Source organism: Ictalurus furcatus, chromosome 7 (assembly GCF_023375685.1).
Source record: "Ictalurus furcatus strain D&B chromosome 7, Billie_1.0, whole genome shotgun sequence".
Lineage (NCBI taxonomy): Eukaryota > Metazoa > Chordata > Actinopteri > Siluriformes > Ictaluridae > Ictalurus > Ictalurus furcatus.
Genome location: NC_071261.1, coordinates 13,867,800 through 13,884,765, shown reverse-complemented (window position 1 = coordinate 13,884,765; position 16,966 = coordinate 13,867,800). Strand labels below are relative to the sequence as shown.

The window sequence follows — 16,966 nt, the reverse complement described above, 5'->3', positions numbered from 1 at the left end:
GTCATTAAGATTTTTTAAAAATTTTTTTATTCAATTATTTAAAGATTTTTTCTTTAGCTACTTAGCTAAGGGGTTGTACAGACAACAATACCCGGATGAGAGCCCTCTATGCTCTAATATTCTCTAAACCGAGAATATTTAAATCCGCGAAAAGTTTACTATTATACTGAATAATACGAAACGTGTTAATACATGTTAATATATTACATTATATATATTAATACATAATAAATATGTGGCTAAATACTGTTGAATATTTCAATAACCGGCTAAACTCTGTACACTTTAGGAACTACTTGAAACCGACTCCGTGTATCTTGTCGGATTTATTTTGATGCCGTACGTCAGTGAGAGAACGTGTGGCTAGACGTGAAATTATCTCTATCTGTAATCGTGCTGAGTTTAATACTAAAACATTAAGTTAGATATCGAATGATTTAGGAGGTGACATAGACATGTCTTATCTCTATAAGAGGTTAGGTGAAGTTTGTTGGCGGAGCAGAGCTGCTTTTCCTTTCACTCCATCCCAGCGGGTGAGTTTTATTTATTCTGTTAAAACAAAAAGAAAAAGTGGAGCAGGGGGAGAGTAGTCTGAATTGGGTTCCGGTCACGTGGACCAGCTCACACATCGCACTCATTCGCCAGCCGCGAGCGTTTCCAAAGCCGCGCGAGAGCCGCATCAGTCGGTAACTGCACTGTATCGGCTGTTACCGACGTCTCGTGCGCTCAGCATCCCGCTATGGCTCCACAGTGTCTGTGCACTCGCTCATCTGGATCAGATGATGTCCTGTGAGGACAGCTATTGGCTCTTGTCTCAGACCTTCCCCGAGATGATTGGTAGAGTGACTAGGCACTCAGCACGTGACCTCTACAGTGAGCTTCCTCCCGCTCCGGAAGAAAAAGTGTTAGTCTCGTGATATATAAACCCTGTGTGAGATCATATTAATCTCGGTCATGGTGTGGGTCTGAAGCGGAGAGAGAAGTGCTCACATCGAGCTTATTATGAACTTTATATGTTTGTTTAATGTTGTTGATCTCACATTTGTTCTGAATTAGTGAAGCAGATTTACACGTACTTCTTAGAACGAAGCGTAGCAGCAGAGGCTGATGGGAAATATGCAAATTAGTCTACAATGATTGGTTTAACATGACCGCTATAATAACACGTTATAGCGATTCAAATACGGGCTTTATTTACTGTATTAGTATGTTAACGGTTTGAAGAATAAAACATTTCAGAGTTTGGTGAAATAAAAACCTTAGCTGGGACAGACCTGGGTATATTTCAGGTGTTATTTAGTATTTAAGATGATGAAGATGATGATGATTAGTATTGGTATTATTAGTATTATTATGTAGTAATTGTTTTGAATAAATTATTTTAAAGAATACAGTAAAATGTGGAAAATTTAAATGAGTCTTCTGTGATTGGTTAAAGTGAACAGCACATATCTGATGCTTTTTTCTACTCTAAAAGGAGTAACAATTTTTCTTAAAACTCTTAATTAGTGTACTTGGTGCAGTGGTTTTATGATGAGGTGTGTGTGTGTGTGTCAGTGTAACTCTGCTGCAGTGCCGTTTGTCCAGCCTGAATTTCTGAGAGCATCTCCACACCGTAAACACCCCGGAGTGACCAACCTGAAAACCCTCAGACTTCCAGAGGAACTGCAGAGTGGAGCTCTGTCTGTCATCTACAGTGAGGAACACACACGCGCACACACACACACACCATACAGTGCATGAGTGAGTGATTGAGTGAATGAATGAGTGAATATGTGATAGGTATTTGACAGATTTGTAAAATCCTCCTCTTTTCCCTGAACAGAGACGGAGGTGAAGGATCTGTCAGAGAGAGCACTCAAGCTGACGAACTTCCTGTGGAGCAGGAAACGAGCGGTTGAGAGCCATGAGCTGAGAGAGAGAGCCATCACTCTGGAGAAAAAGTGGAAGGAGGAGGTGGGGGAGAAGGATGAGCGACTGAGCGGTGAGAGAGAAATAGCTCAAATTTAAACAGTGCATAAACCTCCAGTTTAGCATCCAGCTAACTCTTTTGGACAAACTGCTGCTTTAAGAGTTGAAGATCACACATAAGTGAAATGTGTGTGTGTGTGTGTGTGTGTGTTTCAGATGAAAACCATGTCTCCTTCGAGTCTCGAATCCGGATGAAAGTTTTATCTGAACTGAAGAGGACGACGTACCACTGGACACCTCTAAAGTACAAACATTTATTTATTTGTTTGTTTGTTTGTTTTTTCTTCTTTGTTGTGTGAGCGCTCTTCTCCGGCCTACAGGTATGACACTGATCTCGGGGTGGTGTACATGACTGCCAGATTAGCAGGTGGCTACGCTGCAGTGATGAGGGCTCTTAATGAGGTAACACACACACACACACACACACACACACACACACTGCAGCCTTTAACACACCTCTGTGTAATGTGCAGATAAAGAAGAGAGACTCCTCCTTCACTCCTCACTCACTGCTGGACTTCGGCTCTGGACTCGGCACGGCTGTTTGGTGACCACAACTTTTTTATTATAATCACTATATTCTTACTTTTATTCACAGGTTAACCTGTGTGTTATATTTCAGTAAGCATTTGTGTGAGACGTGCGTGAGACGTGTTCCTGTTTCAATTTTTCTTCGGTCCACTCTGAACTGTGTTTGATTATATTTGAATATACATTTTATATATATATATATATATATATATATATATATATATATATATATATATGTACACACAAGTGTTCATGAGAACATGTTTTCAGCGTCTGGAACATATGTATAAGAGGATGTGTGGTTAAGAGGACGTGTGGATAAGAGGACGTGTGGATAAGTGATGTGTGGATGTGAGAAAGTGTGGATGAGAGGACGTGTGGATAAGTGATGTGTGGATGTGAGAAAGTGTGGATGAGAGGACGTGTGGATAAGAGAACATGTTAATAAGTGCTACTGGTTTGTTGTGCGTTTGGAGTCTAATTATCAACACATATAGTCCAAATTACTGAATCAAGACGGGCTACAGGGCTTTTTTTCTCCCTGATGTTTGAGTTAAACTCTCGGCGTTGCTCTGTCCTCTTGTTTCATTTTCATCATCTTAAAGCAATCCGCTGTGTGCGTGTAGTAAGTATTAATAACTGAATTGTTATTGGTGTGTATGTGGTCAGGGCCGCACACACACACTGGGGCGATTCTCTGAGGGAGTATGTGTGTGTCGATGCTTCTGCAGCCATGAACAGTCTCGCCGAGAGACTTCTAACAGGTACGCACACACACACACACACATACACTCTCTCACACACACACACACACACACACACACACACACACACACTCATACATTCTGTCACACGCTCTCACACACACACACACTCTCACACACTCTCTCACACACACATACACATACACTCTCTAACAATCTCTCTCACACACACTCACACACATTCTCTCTCACACTTTCTCTCTCACACACACACACACTCTCATACACTAGAACACTCTCACACAAACTATAACATTCACACACTCTAAGACACACACACTAGAACACACATTCTCACACACTCTCTCAAACACACTCACACGCTAGAACACTCACACACACTCATGCACACTAACACTCGCACACATTCACACTTTCATGCACATTATAACAATTACTCACACACTAACAGTCTCTAACCCACTGATACACAATTATTTTACATAATGGTAATGAGGAATAATGATGGGGTGATGATGATGATGAATGATGATGTTCTTCATGTAACAGGGGGCACTGAAGGAGACAAGCCACTCATCAAACACGTTTACTTCCGTCAGTTTCTTCCCGTTTCACCAAAGGTCAGGACACACCACAGGGGTGCCAATACTTTAGTCACACGATACATTTTATCATAATGCACTTCTGAAACCCTGTGCTGATTGACATTCAATATTAAAAATTCAAATAAATTAATTTCCAATATCAATGAGCAGTTTATACATAAACACATTGTAAATATACCATAAACATGCTGTAAACACATCGTAAACACACCGTAAACATGCTGTAAACACATCATAAACACATCGTAAATATACCATAAACATGCTGTAAACACACCGTAAATATACCATAAACATGCTGTAAACACATTGTAAACACACCGTAAACATGCTGTAAACACATCGTAAATATACCATAAACATGCTGTAAACACATCGTGAATATACCATAAACATGCTGTAAACGCATCGTAAATATACCATAAACATGCTGTAAACGCATCGTAAACACACCGTAAATATACCATAAACATGCTGTAAAAACCTCGTAAACACACCGTAAATATACCATAAACGTGCTGTAAACACATCGTAAACATACCGTAAACATGCTATAAACACATCGTAAACAGGCCATAAACCAATCTTAAATTTACCATAAAAATGCTGTAAACACATCGTAAATATACCGTAAACATGCTGTAAACATGCCTAAACACATCGTAAATATACCGTAAACATGCTGTAAACACATCGTAAATATACCATAAACATGTTGTAAACACGTCGTAAACACACTGTAAGCACATCGTAAATATACTGTAAACACACCATAAACATATTGTAAACACGCTGTATATGTCGTAAACACACTGTAAACACGCTGTAAACATGTCGTAAACGCACTGTAAACGCGTCATAAACACACTTAAACATGCCAGAAACACAAATAATATTCATACACAGCTCTGATCTGTGTCAGGTTTACAGGAGGACTGCTGAAATAAAACCTGTGGGTGTGCGTGCGTGCGCATGTGTGTGTGTGTGTTCTCTCCTGTAGGTTCAGTCTGATTTGGTTCTTGCTGCTTTCTCTTTATCTGAGTTATCCACTCAGGAAGAACGAGAGGAGACACTGCTCACACTGTGGAGGAAAACACACTCCTACCTGGTGAGTAAAATAGCTACACACACTACACACACTAAATACACTACACATACTCTATACACACACACTACACAAACACTACACACACTCGACACACACTACGTACTAGGGCTGGGTGATTTAATCTTTATTTCTCTTCAGGTTTTAGTGGAAAACGGAACAAAAGAAGGACATCAGATCCTCATGGAGGCCAAAGACGTCTTACTGAAGGTACGAGCCACAAAAAACTCATTATTTATAGATTTATCATATAGTGTTTAACAGTTTAGTCAGGTTTTTTTTCTGACTAGATTTTTTAATTAAACTGCTTTGGTAAATATGATAAAATAAACCAAATGATAAACATGAGATCCTCGAAATCTGAGACCTTTTTAGAAGATTTATTTTACAGATTACTGGCATTCTTCTTCTTCTTCTGAAATCTAGTTTACTGTCTAATCGTGTATGATGTTAATGTTTAAATGAATAATAAAGGATAAAAAGTGAACAAATGTGATAAACATCAACTAAATGATTATGAAATTAAACTTTTGTCCAATTTGATTTATATTTATTTTAAATGACTGCATGATGCAGAGTAATAAAACTGTGTGTGTGTATGTGTGTGTGTGTGTTCAGAGGGAAGAAAAAGTGAGTCATGATATTCGGAGGCCGGTGGTGTTCGCTCCTGTACGTCTGTCACATTCACACACTTCCTCTTCCTCTAAACACCAACATGTTTAATTAATTTACCTTTATAGTGATTAACTCTGTGTGTGTGTGCGCACGTAGTGCACTCATCAGCAGCCGTGTCCCAAATTACTGAAGCAGCCAGTCACCCCCTGCAACTTCCTGCAGCCCTACTACGCACTTCCTGTGTCTGGGGTGAGTATTACTACTATCATTATTATTATTATTATTATTAACTATTGTATATTAAAAGCTATTTTTGTGTGTTTATTTGTGTGTGTGTTCAGAACAGAGAGGCCGTGCAGGAGAAGTTCAGTTACCTGGTGGTGTCGCGCTCTGAGCTGCACGATTCTGAGGCGGTGCAGTGGAGCAGATTAATTTCTCAGGTCCACAGACGGCCGAGACACGTGCAGTGTCAGATCTGCTGCTCTGACGGGGAACTCAAACAGCTCGCCATTACTGCAAAGCATCATGGGAGGTACGGTATAGAGTGTGTATTACCACAGCGCTTGTGTGTGTATAGGTGTTTAATGATATTTAAGTTAATAAGTGATGTGTGTTTACAGAGACACATACCGCTGCGCTCGGAGCAGTGAGTGGGGCGACAGGCTGCCCGTCGTCACCACCGAGAAACTCACACACACCAGTAAACCAGAGAAACTCACGGACTCTATACCTTCCTCTCAGTTATGCTGAAAGACTCATGAGAACCCATCAGACAGTTCTACTGGTTCCTAATGGGTTCCTGATGGTCTGTAGTGGTAGTGATGGAAGGTTCTGGTGGTATTTAACCGGAACCAGTAAATCTCTAATGGAGAACATAAAGCCACAGGCTATTACGTGATGGAAACCATTAGAGATTTACAGACTGTAATTTTCTGAAGCACATCGTGTCGACATTCATGATTTAGCCAGAATGCTTTGCTGCACTAAGCATGGTGGATTAAGTCGTTTATAAATATTAGCAATAAAACTCTTAATATTTCAGAAATGTAGCAAGTTTGGATTTTATTACCACAAGTACGTAATCTCACTTCTTAACTCTGGTAGCTAGTTAGCATGCTAATGTAGCAGGTGGCTAGCAGTTTAGTTAAGATGTTTATGCAGAAACAGGAGCAAAACACTACATATTTCAAAAATAGAACATTGAGAATTTATTATATTTATGACTTTATTTGTACTTGACAGCCGATAGCTTGCTAAATCAAATTAAAATTTCTAACTAGTTAACAGACTGCAAGCTAGCTGGGTAAAAAGCCAGCTACTTATGCTGCTAGATAGTTATAATGCTAGCAACCTAATCTCATTCCAACTAAGTACATACATGTACATAATAGCTGACTTTGCTCTGCTAGTGACATAGCATGCTAGCTCATTAGCTAACAAGCTATTTATCACAATCAGCTAGCAATTTAGCAACTCAGACAACAAAAAACGTTCACGGTGGAGTTCGGGTTATATTAATGAAACTGTGTTTAGATCAGATTAGCGTGTGAGAATCTGCCGCAGTGCCGAGGTTAAATCCGGATACTGGAACTGAAATCCTGACTCCAGGGTTCTTTTCGGAACAACTCTCTGGCCCTGTGTCAGGATGATGGCCCGGTCTCGGCCCAGAGCGGCTCTCAGGAAGAACTCAGGAACTGGAAGTAGCGTCGGCCGTTTCAGGACTCGACCCAGCTCCTGTGTGAACTGGCGGTTGGTGTTTAGAGCTGGAGCGACTCCGTTAAACACCTCCGGCTGAGAGGAAGCAGGAACGCGGGTCGGATCCAAAGAGTGAGAGATGATTCCGGCTAAATCCGAGACGTGAATCCAAGGAAAGGGCTGATTTCCCGAACCCAAAGTTCCTCCTAAACCGAGCCAGAATGGAGTGAGCATCTGCTGTATTGCACCGCCGCCTCGCCCCAGGACCACTCCTGAGAGAAACAAACCCAATTAAACAGGATATGAAGAAGGGACACAGAAGTGCATTACGGAGACAGAAGTGCATTATGGGTCACCTGATCTGATGACGACTTGTCTGGTGTTTTTAGTGATGTTTTCAGGAAGTCGTCCTGCTTCCTCCCACTCCTTCACCAGCTGAGACCAAAGGTCAAAGGGCGTCCACTCACTGTCCTCTGTATACGTAGTCTCTCCATTCGCTTTGTAACACGCTGAGAAACACACACACACCCCCATTAGAACTGTAAACATTCTTTTCAACTCAATTAACAGAAGACACAGACATTACAGCATGAGTACATAAGTATTCACCCCCTGAATTAGTTCTGGTTTAGTTTCCATCAGCAGTGAGATGACGAGTAGAACGGAGCTGTGTGTAATTAAAGTGTTCCTTTCCTGTTCCTGGAAGAACCCAGAGTGTGTTAGAGAACCTAAACACAGCATCATGCAGAACAAGGAGCGATCAAAAAGTCCAGGAAAACATTCTGGAAAAATATCCATCATGGGTTGGTCCTTTAAAAAAAAAAAAAAAAACCCCGAGCATCGCACAGAGCGACATTAAATCGGTTATTAAAATGTGATGTCACCACCACGACGCTTCTCAGTGGTGACGGTGTTCTCAGGGTGATGAAGCACCACAACGATCAATTCTGTTCTCATCGGAGCAGAGAAGCTTTTCCACATGTTTACTGCATCTGCAGACAGGATTCCAGATGTTTCACTGCTCTTCCATAATCCCGGCTATGAGGAGTTTGACAGTAAGGGGGTGAATACTTATACAAACTACACACCCCACTGATCATCACACTGACAGCTGATCAGATAATATTACAATTTATAATCAATACTGATCACCAGAGAGAGAGAGAGACACAGACAGACAGAGAGAGAGAGAGAGACACACACAAACAGAGAGAGACACAGACAGACAGAGAGAGAGAGACACAGACAGAGAGAAAGAGAGACACAGAGAGAGAGAGAGAGACACAGACCGATGCCGGTGATTAGGATCCAGCAGTGGGGGGGGGTTGGGGTGGAGGTGATGGAGAGAGTTAAACTCCTGGTGGTTTTCAGTCGGCTGTTAAACACATCGGTTCTGTAGCTCTCACTCCACCTGCACACACACACACAGCATTTTTACAAACATTTATTTATAGAAATTTTGCCAAAACTTTATTTAATAATAATAATAATAATAATAATAATCTCTGCTCCTCAGCTCTGTGATTCAATATGTGTGTATAGAGTGTGTTGTATTGTGTTTCGTGTCTATATAGTGTGTGTGCTGAATGTAAAATGCGTGTTGTGTGCATTGTATGTGTATACTGTTCTGTCTGCGTGTGTGTGTGCGCGTGTGTGTTCTGACCGTCTCAATGGGTTTAAGATGTTTTCTCCAGCGAGATTCACTACAGCGTCACACACAGGAAGACCAGCTGACTCCAGATCAGTCTGAAAAACCACACACACACACACACACACACACATATTCACATATACACACACAGAAAGTGAGAGTTTATAAAGTATTTCTAAACATCCTCAAACACAAAACCAAAAGTGGTCATGTTTATAAGGGAGGGAAGAAAGAAAGAAGAGAAGGACGGGTGCGTGTGTGGCTCTATAAGGGATTTCTCCTCTCTGTATACATGTGTGTTAATACAATGGTAAAGAAAGAAAAAGTGTTAATAAACATTAAATCTCACCCATGTTATCCGGCCCGGACCTGGCTGTCGCGATATAATAGTGACCTCATGACCTTTGACCTTTAGGAGTTTAGTGAGTTCACGGCCGACAAACCCTGACCCTCCTCCTGAGAGGAAACGGATAAAACAGTAAGGAAGTGTGTTTAATATCACTGGGTGGAGATGATGCTAATGTTAACTGTGCTCACTACACAGTGATTTTCCCATAATAAATCAGTTACTTAAAGAGAGTGAGTGAGGAGTTCCACGGTGTAGAAAGAAGTTCTGAAACAAAACAGATTTAATAAAAATGTCGTTTGAAAATAAAGCGAAAGAACTGGATTATATCAGAGCAGAGCTGCGTCTCCATGGATTTTGACCCGCCCAATATGGCAAATGCAATGGCAAATCGCAGACCAGCAGTGGTAGCTACCGACAGCAGAAGTGTGCGTAAAATTAACAGCCAATCATAGCGCAGATGAAACAGGCAGTAAAATGTGAACCAATCCAGGTGCAGGAACCGCAGGAGGCGGAAAAATGCACGCCAATCCTGGCGCGAGAGGCGGGATCTGCCGCAGTACGGGTTCGAAAAGTAAATAAGGTTTACGCAAACGTCTCTGAATTGTAGACCTGACCTCTGACGACAAAGTGTAAAGAATAAACTACAGCCTGTAATGAGTTAATAAGCGCTCATAACACTGACCTGCAACCCAGTAACGGAAACAGAGCAGGACAATGTCGTGTTTAATGATGTTTACACTCCAATATCCCAGTCCGTGTTTTTATGAACTAAATCATTCAGAACATTTCTCATTCAGATTAACTCACCGATCAAAACCCGCATGTCTGCTGACAGAAGAGAAACTATCCCTGTCCTTGGCTCCCTCAGCACGTTTCACACATGCAGACGGAGTGCTTTAACTAAAATTGATCCTAGAGGGGATCCGTAGGCTTTATCACGTGACTTTAGAACGACGTGGCAGCCATGTTGGTCGGGGCAAAACATCCAGCCAAGATGATGATGATGATGATGATGATGATTAGATTATAAACATAAATTTATATACGAATAAACGTAACACCCCCCCCCACACACACACACACCCCGACAGTATCTAGACTGTGTAGAACACTAAAAGGCTTCATTAGAGATTTAAAAATCAGTTAATTTACACTCTGAAGTGGAAAATAAAGATGGCTGAAGTATTTTTTGTGTGTTTTATGAAGCCAGTAGATTAAAGACTTTATTTATGATTTGCTAGGGCAGTAGCACGCTCACTGAGCTGTTAGCTAGTTAGCTGTAAATGTTTTGCTAATATCCACTAATGACAGAGCCTTATTTAGATGCTAACACATGCTATGTTAGCAAACAGTTTTTAATGATAAAAATGCTTTATTCCATTCTCAGTAATGCAGACAGATAACCATGTGAATGATTTCAGCCAATAGGAAAGCATCTGTGAAGAAAATAACAAAAACAAACTAGATTAAAAACACCAAGAGATTAACAAGAAGTCAACATGTATTCAGTCTTAAACACCAGCACATTTCCACTGCATCGATGGCGTGTCGCAGCATTAGACCCTCAGTCCAATCAGCACACGTCATAAAAAGAAACGTTTCACATTCTAATCTTAAACAGTTTCAAAATTATACAGTTTATAAAAAATTTTTTTTTTTAAACTCCACTGAAATTCTCTACAAAAAAAGAAGAGGAGAAGAATAAAGAACAAATAGAAGATTGATAAATGTTTGGAATAACAAACTGTAATAAATAAAATAGCTTTGTTCTGTAGAAATAACAGTTTTGTTTTGTAAGTATGATATTTATTGGTGTAATAATGTAGTGAAAAGGATCATTCTGGGTTTGGATGATAATCACACCAGGAACGTCATATTATTTCATGTATATATATATATATATATATATATATATATATATATATATATGATAAGACATTTTTGTGTAATACTGTCAGTCATATATCAGTCTGTTAGCTGTCTCTGTCTGTTTTTCTGTCTGTGTTGTTTGCAGAGGAGTCACAGTTCTTCAGCATGAACACCGCCTGTCCCGCTCTGCTCACTTTGCGTTGAAAACGGAGAGTTCCGTTACTGATCTCGAGCGCCGTGCCCTCAAACAGCCGGGCCATGAAGGACAGTCCGTCTGCGCGGATGTACGAGCGCCCTGCTAGCGCATACAGCACAGGATTAGCACAGCTGCTAATGAAGGCCAGCGAGGAGGTGGTGGGTCGATACAAGTAGATTTCCTTTAACCTGCATGGAGAAAACAAGCCCAGAGATTACTCCATCAGTCAGTGACTTAACGTTAGCGTCAGTGATGTACTGAGAGTATAAAATACGTACTTTTTGTGTAGATGCTCTGGTGCACACGCAGACACCACCTGAAATAACAGGAAATACAGAATAATTCAGGATTCCTGTACTTTACACACGAGATATATGTTTGTTTCTGTGATGTTATGGAGTAAATGACTCATAACACTGAGAATCCCATCAACATGTTAGTGAAAGTATTATTATTAGTGTCTTTATGAGTATTATTTTAGTATTTGATCAGTTTATAAAGCGAATGATGAGGGATCAGTGTAACAATGCTGATGTGTTATAATGAAGTGATGTATGTGCTGAGGTTTTATGTTTCTGAGTTTAGAAGCAGCATGTAATCCAGAATGTACATATAAATAAGTGTGGATAAATGTGGATGTTACTCACCTGTATGGTGTTGATGATGTGATATGGCAGCCAGAAAGCAGCGAAGGTGATGATTATGGCGAGGATGAGCTTCTCACTACGCAGTCGCCTCTTAAACTGTGTCTGTCGCAGACGCCGGAGAATACACACGTAACTGCTGACGATGATCCCGTACGGGAGCAGGAACCCCACCACCGTCTCCAAGCTCAGGTGGAACACCTGCTGTTCACGGTAAACAACAAATAATGTTCATTTCCTGTCTAAAGTAATCAAGTATTTTTTTTTACCAGATTAATTATTTACTCTTACATCAGTAATTTCTTTGATCACTACTTTGACTCAAGGGAATTATTTCCATAGTAACAGTACTTTTACTCGTCACTGTGTTTTGTACTCTTTCCCCAATGACTGTATGCAGTATTCCACTATACTATGCAGTATTACTTAAGGGTAGTATGTAGAAGCACAGTAAAAGCGCAGTAGTATAGTATGTAGTATTAATATTGTATGTATTAATAGTAATAGTAGTAGTGTTCAGTACTATAGTATGTAATATTGCATGTACCACTATTGTAGTACAGTGTGTATTACTCTTACACTTTACTGTTACTGTATGATTGTTGTAGTAACAGTGAGACATACGTACATATTTGGGATCTGTGTGATTGTGTAAGCACAGCAGTTTATTGTTGTTGTTCGCTATCTCTTCCCTGAATATCAGAGCAGGGATGGAGAGCGTGAAGACGAGCACCCAGAGCACGATGAGGATGCTCAGCACGTTCCTCCTACGCCTGAAGATGTGAGCACCTTGTGGTCGCAGCACAGTCGCCAATCGGTGCAAACTCATGAGCGTGATGAGCATGATGGAGGCATACATGTTGGTGTTGCACAGGTAGAAGAGCAGCTTGCACATGGAGCGTCCAAACACCCACGACTGCTTAGCCAGGTACACGATGAAGAACACGGTGAGGCACATGATGGCACCATCAGCACACGCCAGGTTTAGGATGATCAGTGTGGTGACTGAGCGCTTACGGGTACGCACCAGGATGCTCCATATGATGAAGAGGTTTCCTGGGACGCCCAGGAGGAAGACGATGGCAAGGATGAAGGTGCCGATAGCAAACGAGACCGCGGGGTCTTTTGGGGTATTTTCAGGGGTGGGAGAGCTTGTGGTATTTTCCTCAGTCATTAGAGACGCCTGTGGAAGGAGAAAGCAAAGCGGATTTGGTTTAATGTTATGACACATTCAGTAAAATGTCACTCTGTCTTGGCGTGATTGGTCCTCACCAACATCTCAGGAAGGGTTTGACAGCAGCACAATGAGAAATGAGAAAAGTGATGCACCAATAAGGAGTATAAGTGTGGCAAAGCTAAACAACAGAGAGAGCAACACAACAAAACTATAATGGTAAAAAACACACACACACACACACACACACACACACACACACAAAAACAAACAAACACAGAGCTGCTTTATGACCTAAAACACAAACAATTGTGATAGCATTGTACAAAGCAGTTGACATCATGGACAGAGCTTTATAGAACCTGAAGTCCTCCTTCTCTCCCCCACACACACTTGGAGTTCCTTCACATGACCGTCAGGTATGAAAATAAAAACATTTTTATTTGCTCCTTAATAATCATTTCCATTTTGTCCTGAGCAGCAGAGTTGTGTCAGAGGATGTGTGAAAGGGTGCGGCATCGCTAATGGTGGCGAGTTAGAACCTGTCGTTTCTCCACACTGAGCTCATTTCATTCTGACTGCGAGGAAAAGAACTCACATCTGTGTGGAAAAATGACTCAGCAACTCAGCAGTGATCAGAAAATGTATAAATTGGTAGGTGGTATAAATGTGCTAGCGAAGCTAATACCCCTCTCTTACAAATATAAAAAGGTGATAAGTGTGTGAGGTGATTACACCGAGTGACACCCCCAAGATCCGATCTCCATTTGAGCTGATACTTTTCACACACATCTCTGATTGAGAAGAAGACATGTGAAATAGAGTTGTTGGTGTACTGAACATGAACAAGGTGGATTATTAACTCTGTCATCCATTACTGCCCCCAAAAAAGAGATGGTAAAAGTCAACACACACACACACACACAAACACACACACATTATCCAATCAAATTCCACGAAGGACAGATGACAGAACCATAATTATTTCTGTTTGAATGAAATGATTGCAACATTCTGTTTGTTGTGTAGTGGAATCTGGAGGAAACACAGCATGAACACCTCGGGTGCTTTAAGAGGTACAGTCTGAGACCCAGACGTCTAGGGTTTTTCTACACCTGCACTATCGAGAGCATCCTGAGCTGTAGCATCACCTGCTGGTTTGGGAACTGCACTGCTTACAAACACAAAACCCTGCAGCGTGTAGTACAAACTACTCAGCGTGTCACTGGAGATGATCCTACCTCCCTCCAGGACATTTACTCCACACCTGAGGAAGGGTCTGAGGATCTTAAAATACCACAGCCACCCAAACCCCAACCACTCAAACCTCTGTCACCACCCAAAACACAGCTACTCAAACCCCAACCACTCAAACCTCAGCCACCCGAACCTCAGTCACTACCCGAACTACAGTCGCTCAAACCCCAACCACTCAAACCCAACAACCCAAACCCCAACCACTCAAACCCAACAACCCAAACCCCAACCACTCAAACCTCTGTCACCACCCAAAACACAGCCACTCAAACCCCAACCACTCAAACCTCAGCCACCCGGACTACAGTCGCTCAAACCCCAACCACTCAAACCCCAACAACCCAAACCGCAACCACTCAAACCCAAAAACCCAAACCCCAACCACTCAAACCTCAGTCACCACCCAAAACACAGCCACCCGAACCCCAACCAATCAAACCCCAGTCACCACCCGAACCCCAACTACTCAAACCTCAGTCACCACCCAAACCTCAGTCACCACCCGAACCACAGCCACCCGAACCCCAACCACTCAAACCACAGCCACTCAAACCCCAATCACCCAAACCCCAGCCACTCAAACCTCAGCCACCCGAAGCCCAACCACCTGAACCCCAACTACTCAAACCACAGCCACTCAAACCGCAACCACTCAATCCCCAACCACTCAAACCACAGCCACTCAAACCCCAACCACTCAAACCCCAACCACTCAAACCACAGCCACCCGAACCCCAGCCACCTAAACCACAAAACCCAAAAAACAAAAATAACCCAAGCAATAACCACCCGAACCCCAGCACCAGTCGAACATTATAAAGTTTAAACACAGAAAAAATGTAGAAATTTCCAAAATTAATAGTTTCACTGTCGAAATATTGATAGATTATAAGTTTTTAAGCCCAAACCTCTAACACCAGCACCAGCGTCACTGCAGGGAACAAAAACCTTGTCAAACCCATGAGATGCGGGTTTGATGCTGTGTTTAAACATGATGTGGAACTCGGCGCTGACGTGTTTATAGTTTTGGGGTTTTTTGATTGCGTATAAAGATGAAGAACTGGACTTAGGAGGTTAAAGAACTGAATACTCACTGATGTGTGTGGATGATGTGGAACGGTGAAGTTTCCTCACAGGAATGCAAGGATCAAATCTTTGTTTCAAGAATGACAATGTCTCCTGTAGTCACCTTCTTTCTCTTTAGATTTCTTTCTTTTCTTTCTCTCTCTCTTTTCCTGTCACTATTTCTCTCTCTCTCTCTCTCTCTCTCTGTATATCTGTCTGTTTGTGTCTCTCCTCCTCTGTCTCTCTAATCTGTCCCTCCAGTTTGAGAAAGTGTTTATTCAGTTTGTTTTCTTCTTCTTATAAAGAGAAAGGATTTACAGCACACAGGTTACAACATGCTGAGAGCAAGAGAGAGCGAGTCAGAGAGAGCGGGAAGGAGAGACAGAGAGACAGAGAGAGAGACAGAGAGAGGGAGAGAGCGAGAGACAGAGGGCAGGGAGAGAGAGAGAGAGACATGGAGAGTGGGAGAGAGAGCGAGGGAGAGAGAGCAGGAAGGAGACAGAGAGAGAGGTGTCAGTCAGTCCTCCACGCTCTTTCTCCACTGTCACAGCATTTTTATTGGAATTGTATTATGGCTTATTTTGATGAGATCATTTTTTATTTTTTATTTTATTGAGCTTTTAATCAGCAGCAGATGTACAACCTCAAAGTGTTTTCAAATTCTGTTAAAAATGACATCCAGATTGTAAATGCTGAAAATAATTTGATATTTCATTGTGTTTGGTTGTGGTTTAATGAGTTGATAATGTTATACTGTCACTATTTCTTATGCTCCAAGTAAACATGCAACATCTAACGATCGGTGAACCGCACATGCCATCCCAGAATAATCATTTTAGGGAAAATAACAACAATTTAACAGGAAAAGTGGTCACATTTGAAAAGGTATTGTGAAACAAGGACCAATCACCAGAGAGAGAATTAATGAGGACAGGAAACAACAAATCAAAAATGAGTGGCCTGATGTTTTAACACATTTTTAACAGGAATTTTTTTTATTCTGGAGCTAAAATGTGAGTACAGCTACTGAATTAAAATTATTTTCTTATTAATTAATTAATATGGAATTAATTAATTAATTAATATTATCTCAGTTCCAACCACGATCACATAATCCCATCTGCATTCAGATCATTTACCATCCAACCACTGAGTATAACAACCTTAACTGTCACACAGTCATAAATCATACATATCATTTCATATCATACCGTCACGCTGTTATATCATCGTCCCCATTTCCCCTCACATTTATATTATATATATATGATATAAAAACAACTTCATACACATAATCATTCATAAACCTTATCTCCATTCCATGTGCTAGTATGTGTGACAGAAAAATATTCTGGTATGGAATTACACACACACACACACATACACACACACACATAACACACCCGCAATTCAGAAACACATGTACACACATGCTTGCTCTGGAATGTACTTTATACAGAGAGACAGGAAAAGACAAGGGGAGAGAGTGAGAGTGTATTTCATCTCCAGTGGGT

General features: G+C 41.2%; 3 protein-coding genes across 4 annotated transcripts; 1 reads left to right on the top strand and 2 right to left on the bottom strand.

The window, feature by feature from the left end:
* The first annotated feature begins 37 nt into the window (after positions 1-37).
* On the top strand, positions 38-6,598 carry mettl17 (methyltransferase like 17). Its single transcript, XM_053628719.1, has 14 exons — positions 38-533; positions 1,558-1,696; positions 1,826-1,984; positions 2,128-2,215; positions 2,292-2,373; positions 2,445-2,518; positions 3,172-3,266; positions 3,777-3,847; positions 4,833-4,940; positions 5,079-5,147; positions 5,556-5,606; positions 5,709-5,801; positions 5,894-6,084; positions 6,173-6,598. Exons 1-14 carry the CDS (start codon positions 456-458, stop codon positions 6,300-6,302), a joined length of 1,428 nt encoding a protein of 475 aa, XP_053484694.1. The 5' UTR covers positions 38-455; the 3' UTR covers positions 6,303-6,598.
* A 135-nt stretch (positions 6,599-6,733) lies between these two features.
* Positions 6,734-10,319, bottom strand: sdr39u1 (short chain dehydrogenase/reductase family 39U, member 1). Its single transcript, XM_053628724.1, has 6 exons — positions 10,055-10,319; positions 9,248-9,354; positions 8,911-8,993; positions 8,537-8,658; positions 7,604-7,756; positions 6,734-7,519 (listed from the first exon to the last, which is right to left on the bottom strand). Exons 1-6 carry the CDS (start codon positions 10,068-10,070, stop codon positions 7,092-7,094), a joined length of 909 nt encoding a protein of 302 aa, XP_053484699.1. The 5' UTR covers positions 10,071-10,319; the 3' UTR covers positions 6,734-7,091.
* A 246-nt stretch (positions 10,320-10,565) lies between these two features.
* Positions 10,566-15,695, bottom strand: ltb4r2b (leukotriene B4 receptor 2b). 2 transcript variants are annotated; one of them, XM_053628721.1, is made up of 5 exons: positions 15,482-15,695; positions 12,585-13,139; positions 11,960-12,157; positions 11,591-11,628; positions 10,566-11,500 (listed from the first exon to the last, which is right to left on the bottom strand). In XM_053628721.1, the coding sequence occupies exons 2-5, from the start codon at positions 13,128-13,130 to the stop codon at positions 11,221-11,223; spliced, it is 1,062 nt and encodes a 353-aa protein (XP_053484696.1). In that variant the 5' UTR covers positions 13,131-13,139; positions 15,482-15,695; the 3' UTR covers positions 10,566-11,220. The 2 variants fall into 2 exon arrangements, with proteins under 2 accessions (XP_053484696.1, XP_053484695.1); XM_053628720.1 differs by having other exon boundaries at positions 10,573-11,500; positions 11,960-12,160.
* Positions 15,696-16,966: the final 1,271 nt, after the last annotated feature.